The 11,286-nt window shown below is 35.0% G+C and overlaps 1 protein-coding gene across 2 annotated transcripts; it reads left to right on the forward strand.

The window, feature by feature from the left end:
- The first annotated feature begins 1,950 nt into the window (after positions 1-1,950).
- Positions 1,951-10,961, forward strand: LOC113738633 (uncharacterized). 2 transcript variants are annotated; one of them, XM_072045710.1, is made up of 14 exons: positions 1,951-2,659; positions 4,071-4,145; positions 4,232-4,339; positions 4,731-4,763; positions 4,854-4,943; positions 5,564-5,689; positions 6,165-6,308; positions 6,510-6,929; positions 7,427-7,561; positions 8,563-8,781; positions 9,010-9,285; positions 9,645-9,782; positions 10,159-10,461; positions 10,569-10,961. In XM_072045710.1, the coding sequence occupies exons 1-14, from the start codon at positions 2,471-2,473 to the stop codon at positions 10,788-10,790; spliced, it is 2,478 nt and encodes an 825-aa protein (XP_071901811.1). In that variant the 5' UTR covers positions 1,951-2,470; the 3' UTR covers positions 10,791-10,961. The 2 variants fall into 2 exon arrangements, with proteins under 2 accessions (XP_071901811.1, XP_071901812.1); XM_072045711.1 differs by lacking the exon at positions 4,731-4,763.
- The last annotated feature ends 325 nt before the right edge of the window (positions 10,962-11,286 follow it).

The following is an 11,286-nucleotide window of genomic DNA, read 5'->3' on the forward strand; positions in this document are numbered from 1 at the left end:
ATGTAATTGTATATACTCATATTAATTATACCCGCACATTTAAATACTTTTTGAAATTACTTCCACTTAGGTACCTGTTAGTCAAACCATTGATCAATAAAGCTGTTGAACTGCAAGAGTTTACTTTTAATTTTTTTTTTCATGCGGATTTCTCGAGAACGTAATTCAAAATTTTAAAAAAAAAAAAAAAAAAGTAAACAGACGCATCCTCTAGTGTGTCATGTGTGTTCGCGGACGTCAACCATGACGTCAACAGGGTGATTCACCATACAATCGAGAATGAGGAGAAATGTATTAGTAAAAGGAAAAAAAATGTTGAATGTAATAAGTCGCGACTCGTGAGACGTGCATTATTCTTTATTGCAAGTTGCTAAGGGAAAAAGTAAGAAAATGACAACGGAATAAAGCAAAGTTTAGTTTAAATTTATGAGCTTAATTGTCTAATCTTCAAGCATAGAGTTTTCTTTTTTTGACATGTCAAGTATAGAGTTAAAATATAGTAATAACTATCCGGAGTATTAAATAATACGGTTCGCATCAGTAAAGTTCCAACTTTAGAAAAGCGTGTGAATCCAATAATGTGGGGGTCCAACTGGTTAGCAAGGTTAATTTCCTTGTGCTTTCCTCTGCGTTTAATAATCATTAGTGTGCAAATCCATGCCTTTGACAAACAAGAGATGACCTTTCCTCCTCCTTTTATTTTGTTGGAGTCAATTAAAATTGTTAAATAGTTTTTTAGTAAACAATAACGATATATGTTGGATAACCCTTCGTTTGGATTAGCTATTTTAGGATGTGTTTTTGAAAAAGTTTACTGTAATAATGTATATGAAAAACATTTTTTGAGATGAGTCGTTTTTATTTATATATTACTATAATATTATATTTGAAAAAACTTGTTTTTGAAAAATAAGAAAATGCAAAAAAAAGTATTTTTAAATAAAAGTCTAATGGATATTTGTTAATACAGAATAAATTACACCTAATTTATTCTATGAATGTACACATTATTAATTATTACCTTCCATTGTATTTATATTTTTTCCAATTAACTTTATTTTAAAAAAAATTTAACATTTGAACTATATTTTAACAGCTATCAAATGGCCACCCATTAGATAGACTCATAAAAAATATCAAAATTAATAATTTTCATCTAAAAAAAACTTACACCACGTAGCAAAATTTGGGTAAACATGGTCATTAATTATCTTGTCACCAAATACAAGAAAACATCTTATTAAGGTAAAGCGTGCCCCATGCGAAATATCCTATAGAATGATATAAGCATTTTTCCCCAAAATATACAATAAAGAATTGAACATTTTTTTAATAGTAAATCTTTTCAACACTGACGGTGTATACAATATCATCGTTGGATTCAGGACATTTGTGCAAAAGTTAAATTTTAAATTCAAATTTTACATAATTGTCATTCATCAAACACTGATAGTGTATGAAAGATTAATCCTTTTTTTAATTATTAGATGGTTGACTATGCTCAAAATGAACGCTACTTTACTGAAAAAATTTTAAACATAGAATTAAGGATAAATAGCAAGGTTTGTGACCTTTATAAGTTGTTGATGAGAGACACAGATAGGAAGCAAATTTTGAGAGAAACAAATTGAGAACTTCTTAGGATTGCCATTTTTAGTAAAAAAAATGTTTAAGTTTTTCTAAATTATTCTTTGACACATGTTTTAATCACCCCTCATATGCATTATATCTCAGAAAATCCTACAGCAAGTTTTTTACAAAAACTCTTTCCAAAAGAAAAAAAAGCAATCCAAACAATCTCTTTGAATTTTGCAAAGTCAAGTGCTCCTTCTTGAATATTGTTGAAGAAACAGGGGTTTAGAAGAAAGTTAGTAATATTGACCTTTCCAAACTCCGAAGTCTGATATCACCGTTCTAAATCCACCGTTAAGTCGCAAATGTGGAGAATTAACTTTGGACAACATCATATTGTAATGAAAGCTTTCCAAAATCTGCAAAATTTTCTGACAAAAAATAAGTACGCCTCATGTCGTACTTAACATAATTACGCCGTAATAACAAACAGCAGCAGTTAACTGAAACCTCCAAAGGCCTTTCCGTTGACTAAGACTTTTCCCCTCTCTCTTTCTCTGCACCTGCCAAAACTGAATCAGTAGTCAGTCCTTTTGAATTCCAATTTAGCTCATTTAACTCTATCAACCTCTCAATGATCATTCGTTCTGTACTCTATCTTTCAAGAAATTCTCAGAACATGAAATATTAAGTTCTGGGATTCTCTACTTTCTCAGATAAAGTTCTGGGATTTTCTTGATTTTGGTTTCTGACATATTATACGAGTGTTCAAATTTTTTCCGGGAAATCTCAGGGGTGGCAAGCCAGGAAAGTCAAGTTGGAGCTGATTGCTGATAAAAATTGAATTTTGGGAACTGGGACTGATTGAGTAGTTTTGATTAGTACATTTGGATTTCCGATGGGTTCAAGAAAGACTAGAACTTCTGCTATTAATGAAGCCACAGAATTCTTTAACCAGCTGCTAGTGGATAAGCCTCTTTTGCCTCTCGTAGTTCCCCTGTTGTTTGTACTTTGGGGTATTGAGAAGTGGTTTTTCTCTCTCTCAAATTGGGTTCCTTTGGCCGTTGCAGTCTGGGCTACTATTCAGGTAGCTTCTTATACCATTTTATTTTTCTGAGTTTGGTGAATTATGATGTCTTCTTCATACTTCAATCCTTGAGTTACTCTTGTTTCCTTTGTTTAAATGGTTGTGCAAAATCTTGAAACTATAAGGTTGAATGTGCTTGATCATTTGGACTTAATTGGCTTCTGAGATTTTCTCTGTCTCTGTTCTGGATCTTTCACCTGTGCTTAGTGTAATAAAGTTTTGGTTTTTCTTAAACCAGATTTTTTTTCTATATTATTCACTGAATACCGTGTTTTCCACTACTACTTTTCATTTTGGTTGCCTGATTGCTATTTTTTTTTATATCAACTGATTTCAGAGGTTGTAGGTTCTCTAATTCTCAAATCATCTATCAAATAAGTAATGATTTAAAAATTTTCTTAACAGAAAAGTAATAGGGAGCCAGGCATTCAGCAAGTGATGAAGACTTAACTCAAGAATCACTGCTTTCAAGTGTCACGCTAGTATTTGCTTTGTTAGTTGGCTTTCATTGTTCTTTATTTTTATTTTAGTTGGTCGATGTCTTTATGCTTCTCTTTAATTTGTACAACATCCACACAAGCACCTTTTCTCTTTAATTTGCTTGCAGCTTTTTGTCCGCAAAGTTGATTGTTCGTGCTTTTCTTCTTAATTTCTACAATCTGAAACTTCTAAAAGTTATTAACAGTGGACGCCCACCTGAATTCTGTTCAATTTATCCATCACTGCAAAGGGATGCCCTTCTAAATTTGAAAATTAAGGACTTTAGAGATCATTGTAACAATGATAAGATTGTCATGAGGCTTCCAAGATCTAGGTTTGTGGCCTAAAGTTTTTATGAGCGTCAGGTACCATGAAGAAAATTATTAAACAGAACAAGGTGTGGCTGGTGACAAATTGTTGAATAATTTTTTAAGATTTTATCTCAAATGAGAAAATGACTGTAACGTAGGTTGAACTGGATATAGGCTTTCTCAATATCATAGCATAACTAATCACATATCTTAAACTAATTGCACATAACAGAAGATGTTAACATTTTCCAAGGAAAATTTGGGCCATAATCTTTAGGTAGATTCTCTTCTTGTTTCCTAATATAAATGGTGGAAGCATGTCAGTTATTATTGGCTTCAGCATCCCTGGATGACAGTTCTTCCCCTTTTTTTTTTTCTCTGCCTTGCTTCTTATAGTACACTTACTCCGTGTATGAATGAACAGAAGCACGAGCTGTTTTGGGGGTGGGGTCGGGGGTGGTCTGTCAGGGATTGGCAACACAACTTCACTTTCCAGTGGGCTGACACTTTCTCTTTGTTACTTGATTCAGTATTTACAGCATAGCTTTAATTGCAAGATAGAATATTGATGTAGGAAATACATGGCTGTAACATGAGTTGTCAACGTTCCCAATTTGCAGTATGGGAGTTATCAACGTCGTATTCTCACAGAAGACTTGAACTCAAAATGGAAGCAACTGATACTACAGACCTCGGTAATTTTCTTTTTCATTTTCTTATGTAGATCTGCATGTCAAATAGGCAACTATCCTTAGACTTGATTTTTCATATTTCTGTACAGTCAACAACACCTTTGGAGCACTGTGAGTGGCTCAACGTGCTGTTAACAGAAGTTTGGCCCAACTATATTGGGCCTAAGCTCTCCTTAAGGTTCGCATCTATTGTCGAGGTGAGTTCTCCTCTCTCTCTCTCTCTCTCTCTCTCTCTCTCTCTCTTTGAAGGTGAAGTTTTTTATTACTTTTTATTTTCTTTTATTTTTGAAGATGCAAGATGCATGAACTTGCATGATGTAACAAAAGTTGTAAAATTGGTGTCAAGCATTTTTTTCCCATTGTAATACCAATAGCACTAACCATTGGAATCTTCTTGGTGGAATAATTTGCATTTTTGTAGAGTTTTTGGTCAACTTTCATCTTTTATGCTATAGGTCATTGTTTTAGTGAGAAATGCGGCAAATAAAGCTTCTCCTGATGAATTGCTTGATTGTTTAGTTCTTCTTGTGGTTGGTATTCACATCATAGAATAATTATCTAAATTCATTTGTACTTGTTAACGTGCAGAGACGTTTAAAGCATAGAAAGCCAAGCCTGATTGTAAGTATCTTCACTTTTCCATCATGTGACAGAATTTGCATCCATGCAGAGTCTAAAGATGTTACTGCTAAAACTGCTGTCCTTTTTCAGGAAAAGATTGAATTACAGGAATTTTCGTTAGGTTCACACCCACCTATCTTAGGTATTCATGGAGCTAGTTGGTCAACTTCAGGTGATCAGGTGTGCTTTTCTTGCTTAGATGTCAAACTTTGACCATATTCAATTCTTAGTTATCAAACTTTAGTAATTCTTGGAATGGCCGGATTTGCCAATCTGAATTGTAGCTTTTGTTTTCTATGAAAAATCTATGTCAAAATGTGTTAACGCTGCTAATTGTTGACATATGAAATGAGGAAACGCATGACGTTGGGGGGAGAAGAGAGGGCTACTAAGCAAATGTGTATTTGGTTGGTATTAGGAGAACTTTGCAAAAGTTGAATAAAATTTCCCACTATGGCACCCTGATAAAAGCTTCTCAAAATTCAGGGATATAATTCAATAAATATAGATACTTTTCCTTGCTATTAAACATGTTGATATGTTATGACTAGACTAGTTGTGGTTGCTGATGTCCGAAGGATAAAGATAAGGAAGCTATAAAGATTTCTTGAGAGTTTTGATACAGTTCATGTTGTGTCATTTCTGCTATTTAGCTATAGTGTATCTATATCTTACATGAGCTTTTCAAGCATTGAAATATATATCCTTTATTTTGCTTGTAAGGCTAATCATAGGTGTTTCCTCATTAATTTTATTTAGGATTAGATGAATTGTTTGCTGATGCCTGCTTATGTTCACAGAGAATTCTGCGTTTTGGTTTCAACTGGGATGCTACAGACATGAGCATTATGTTGTCCGTTAAGTTGGCAAAACCACTCATGGGAACTGCACGAATTGTTATCAATAACATGCACATCAAGGGTGATGTATGCACTATACTATGTCCTCATTTTTGTAATGAATCTTGAACGGGTAATTTTAAGCTGAATCTCTAGAAGAAAAACAAGGAGTTTTGGCAAAATAACAGCTTTTGGGATGGTTTTTCCCTTGGGGAAGTGTTTCTCAATCCAAAGCTCCAGATTTGAGCTTCACTGATTAAAGCCTAGATAACTAACTAACCCAAAAGTCTGATGTCTGCACCTCTTCTCTTGCACGCCCTTACCAATCCCCCCTCTCACCACTCTGCCAAAAAAAAAAAAACACGATGCATGCAATGGAATGCTTTTGTTACAAAAGGATAGGATGAGCATGAAGTTATTTCTCAGACTTCATCACTTATATATGTGGGACTTTTAGCTACATGGAGGAGGTCTTGGAGTCTAGATTTCACATTGTAATTTAGTTATTCAATTATTGCCTTTGTTGACATCTAAAGTCTCTTTGCTAAATTTACATCTACAGATGCTTTTAATGCCGATCCTGGATGGAAGAGCACTTTTATACTCGTTTATGTCTACTCCAGAGGTGAGACTAGGTGTTGCTTTTGGAAGTGGTGGAAGCCAATCTCTACCTGGAACAGAACTTCCGGGTGTCTCTTCATGGCTGGTATGATAATGCATTGAATAGATTTTTCAAATTGCTTTAAAGAACGCTCAAAAAATTGAACTTGAAGTTCTAATTTCTTAGTTTCACATACTTTACATTCATAGTTGAATATTGGCTGCTTGAACAAGAATATTTTAGCTTTGTGAAAAAACCAGTCAAGACAAGAAAATGTCATAGTGAGCTCTGTGTATTTTGTAACAGGTTAAACTTGTTTCTGACACAATAAGTAAAAGGATGGTTGAACCTCGTCGTAACTGTCTTGCTTTGCCAGCGGTAGACTTGTATAAGAAAGCTGTAGGCGGTGTACTGTATGTTACAGTGATTTCTGCTAGCAAACTTTCTAGGAATAACTTGAAGGGAAGCCCACCGAAAAGACAACAGAGCTCAGTGGTAAATGGACATAAGGAAGATCACCGTGATGACAAAGATTTGAGGACCTTTGTGGAGGTTGAACTTGGAGAGTTGACCAGGAAAACAAATGAGCGACGAGGATCAAGTCCCAGCTGGGATTCAACATTTAATATGGTTCTACATGACAACACAGGAGTTGTTAGGTTCAATCTTTATGAGTGCACTCCGGGTAGTGTAAAGTATGACTTCCTAACAAGCTGTGAAGTCAAGGTACACTTAATTTGTTATTCTTTCTTCCAACTTATAGAAATCATTTTTATCTTTCAAATGCATGGGTTTGATGGGTTTCATGTGCTGGGATTGCATGCTATATTAGCCAATGAAGAAGCATTATTTGGTAATTGTAAGACTTGTTTTATCCAAACATAACTATCTTCTGGTATGTACAATGTTAGTGGTTAAATCAAACTTGTTTTTCCAGCTGTGGACAAGGCTTTATTCTTCCATCCAGATACTTTTTTTTTTAAAAAATAATTTTCTGAATAGTGAAAATTTTTTCTCAAAATGCATGGATTTTCTAGTCTCCAAAGGCAGCATATAACAAAAATTCAACATTGTGTTTCTGTTTGCAATCCATTAATGGAACAACATGAAAAATTACATCATGAATTACCACCCAAAAAAAAAAAGAGAAAGAGAGTTCTTTATTTTAATCTTCACATCAATTACATGTTAATGAAGTGTCTAATTTATTTCCACAAACATAGATAAGATATGTTGCGGATGACTCAACAATATTCTGGGCAACTGGTGCGGACTCCACCGTGATAGCGAGGCGTGCGGAGATTTGTGGAAAAGAAGTCGAGATGACTGTTCCTTTTGAGGGAATAAATTCTGGAGAGGTATGAACTGGGGATGTTTTGAGTAATGTTAATTTATGCGTTCCACTATATTCGCAAAATATGCATGTCTTAGCTTATTCCTCTGAGATAAAGCTATATTAGTGAGTGAAGGTCCTCAATTCGTGTTCACCTGCATTTACATTTTTTTTTCTTGAAACAATAATTGTATTGATAGTGTCAAATGTATACAATATCTGGACAAAGGTTCAATGAGCTATACAAAAGTGCACATTAGCACAGAAGAACAGAATTGATCCATTTTTTATTTCGACAAATTCTTAAAGCATAATTACTAAGAGATGTAGTGATATCATTTTTCAACTGCCTTGGCACATAAAGTGGAACTCACTCAATTAGATGCCTGAGACACCATGCCTTTGTTCTTGAGCTTTTTCTTGTTATTTTTAGTTTTGATCCTGGTTGGTCAGGGTTGAGGGGAGGGTGGGAAGGGTTGATAGGAGGATGTTGGCTATATCATCCTCCTGCTCTGTGTCTATGTACTCCCCCCCCCCCCTCTTCTTCTTTCTCTTTCCAAACCGCAAATATGTGCTCTGGTCTCTCCTTGAAAGCTTCAGTTTCACATCAATCAATTAAAGATAAATATGAGAGGAAATACATCAGCAATCAATTAAAGATAGCTTGAATAAATAGGATATACATCAGGAATTAAAGATAAAGATGAGAGGCTTTTTGGTAATGTGAAAGTTTGGGTCATCCGTCCACGAAGTTTAAATTCTTCCAATCATCAAACAATTCTGAATGTGATGAATATACAGTATGATGTCAATCTCATATGTTGCAGTTTTCACTTATTTAAGTTGTTTTTTTCCTCCTATTGTACTAACATCATATGAAATATCTTATTTAAAATACTGGACATGCCTAAAGGTTTCATTCTTTTAGCTCATCAAGCATGCACAAGATATAATTCTTGTTAAGATTTTCCTCAATAAGAGCATGAACTGACAGAGCTACTTTTTTGCTTGGAATGACATCTGCAGTTGAAAGTGAAACTTGTCTTGAAAGAATGGCATTTTTCTGATGGTTCACATAGCATGAATGGTTCAAGGATTGGCTCAAGGCAAGCACTCAATGGGTCATCAAAATTTCTTCCAACAACAGGAAGAAAAATTTATGTAACTGTTACAGAAGGAAAAAACCTTGTTGTGAAAGACAGACTTGGGAAGTCAGACCCTTTTGTTAAATTGCAGTACGGGAAGGTACAATCCTTTTCTCTGTTCCTTAATCAAGCCCTTCTAACCCTTGTTGGACTCAGTTACTCTCTGTATTTTAATAAAATTGTGACCCCTTTCTTGAAGAAAATTCTATATCATTGATTGATTAAAAAGCAAATTTGATCATTGCACTATGCAAGGCACATGATGTTAACATCTGCTAATGTAGACTACTGATACTAGAATTGTGATGGTCATAAATCTTCTTTTCAGGCAATTCGAAGAACTAGAACTGTCCCACATACTTCAGATCCTACTTGGAATCAGAAGTTTGAATTTGATGAAATAGGAGATGGTGAATATCTCAAAATAAAATGCTATACTGAAGAAACATTCAGAGAAGAAAGCATAGGTGGTGCTCGGGTAAATATGGAAGGCCTTGTTGAGGGATCAGCAAGGGATGTTTGGATCCCTCTTGAAAAAGTGAATTCCGGAGAGCTGCATCTTCATATAGAAGCAGTGAGAGTTGAGGATAATGAAGGATCAAAGGTATGCCAAATTAAAATTTCAGCTTGTTCATGTTTCCAATTGTCAGATTTTTATTTTTGAAGCAAGACAGCCATGGGACTCTGTTTTATTTAAGAGGATTACTGTGTGCCATGCCTATTTTTTGTAGATGTACAATGCTCTTAAAATGCCAACATCTAGGCCAGATTTTGGAATAATGCTCCGTTGCTAGTAAAATGCTTCTACAATGCAAATCTTTGTAGATGTGCATGTTTAGAGCATTTATGTGATCATACATCTCTGGTTGCAATGTCATTGGCTTCACTATATTCTCAGCTGCAATTTCATGACTTCAACTCATATGTTTCCTAACTTTTCAACCACTTTTTGTGTTTTATCAGGGATTGCACGGATCTACAGACAATGGATTGGTTGAGCTTGTTCTTATTGAAGGAAGAGATCTCTTTGCTGCTGATCTGAGAGGAACAAGTGATCCATATGTGAGAGTACACTACGGAAACTTGAAAAGGAGGACTAAGGTTAGAAAATGTGGTATTTGCAAAATTGCTTTGCTTGTTAGTTCTAGCTCTTTATTACCTATAAGTGGTTTCTCTTTGGCTCTATGATTATAAAATGCTGACATTAGTGGTCTCCAACACCGCACGACTATGTTGTATGTACTGCAATGTACTCACAACTGTCTTCTACACTTATGGCAGTAAGAAAGGCTTTCAGATCCTTGTCCCATTCCCCAATTTTTTAGATTGGTTGCAAAAACTACTGAATCTATTATATGTTATAGTCCTTAGGTGGACATACCAATCGCATGAATATTTGAATCCAAAAATACTAGTATTATATACTGTTTTATATTACTGCATTGTTGAACTTGCTTTGTTCTGCTTTTGATTGCAGGTTGTGTATAAAACTCTATATCCACAATGGCATCAGACCTTTGAATTTCCTGATGATGGTAGTCCACTTGAGTTGCACGTCAAAGACCACAATGCTCTGCTGCCTACATCAAGCATAGGTGACTGCGTTGTAGAATACAAGAGATTACCTCCAAATCAGATGTCCGAAAAATGGATACCACTACAGAATGTAAAAAATGGTGAGATCCATATTCAAGTAACTAGACGAGTTCCAGAATTGGACAAGAAGCCACCAGACTCTGAGTCGTTTTCAATTCAAGCACGCAAGCGAACTTCTAAACAGGTGAGAACCTCACGCTTCTCTTACATTCCATTTCTCTTCCATGTTCCAGATAATGCGCCTTATACGCACTCTGAATCTTGCATGTACTGATGCAATTCTTTTATCAGATGAAGCAAAATATGATCAAGTTTCAGTCTTTGATAGAGGATGGCAATCTTGAAGGACTTTCAGCATCACTGAGTGAGCTGGAAACACTGCATGATGCTCAAGAACAGTACATTTCCCAGGTTGAGATGGAGCAAATGCTTCTCCTGAACAAGATAAATGAACTTGGTCAGGAAGTCTTAAATTCCCCAGCTCCCTTGATTAGAAGAGCTTCAATTCCTTGACGCTGATGTTAACTTTAGCAATGTAGTTAGAATCACGGGAAACCCGTAGTTGCTAATGCTAAGTATAGGGTCCTAAGAAAATTTTTTCAATCTGTATATTGTTTTGCCACATGTATGTATGACTGAGAAATGCTTATTTTGCCCTGCAATGAAAATATGGCCTTAGATCCACCCCAGAACTTCATTTTTTTCCCCCTGATGTATGCTAACTTTTCTTCTTAGATCAAGTGCACTGCTGGTTTGTTATGAATTCACTTTCAATCTTTCATAAAGCAAAACAATATACTGTTATAATTCCTGAAAGATCTGCAGATCACACTTCTCAGGCTTCAATATTCCAAAGAACTGATACAAAAACATATATGCATATTACAAATTTATGAAGAGCTTGGAAGATAGCTTTTTCCGAAAAATGCATGTCACAGAATAGCACCAGAACAATATTTAAAAAGTCGCATTTTCTTTATTAAGGCAATTATTCTTGTAGTATATCAAT

Source organism: Coffea arabica, chromosome 4c (genome assembly GCF_036785885.1).
Source record: "Coffea arabica cultivar ET-39 chromosome 4c, Coffea Arabica ET-39 HiFi, whole genome shotgun sequence".
Taxonomy (NCBI): domain Eukaryota; kingdom Viridiplantae; phylum Streptophyta; class Magnoliopsida; order Gentianales; family Rubiaceae; genus Coffea; species Coffea arabica.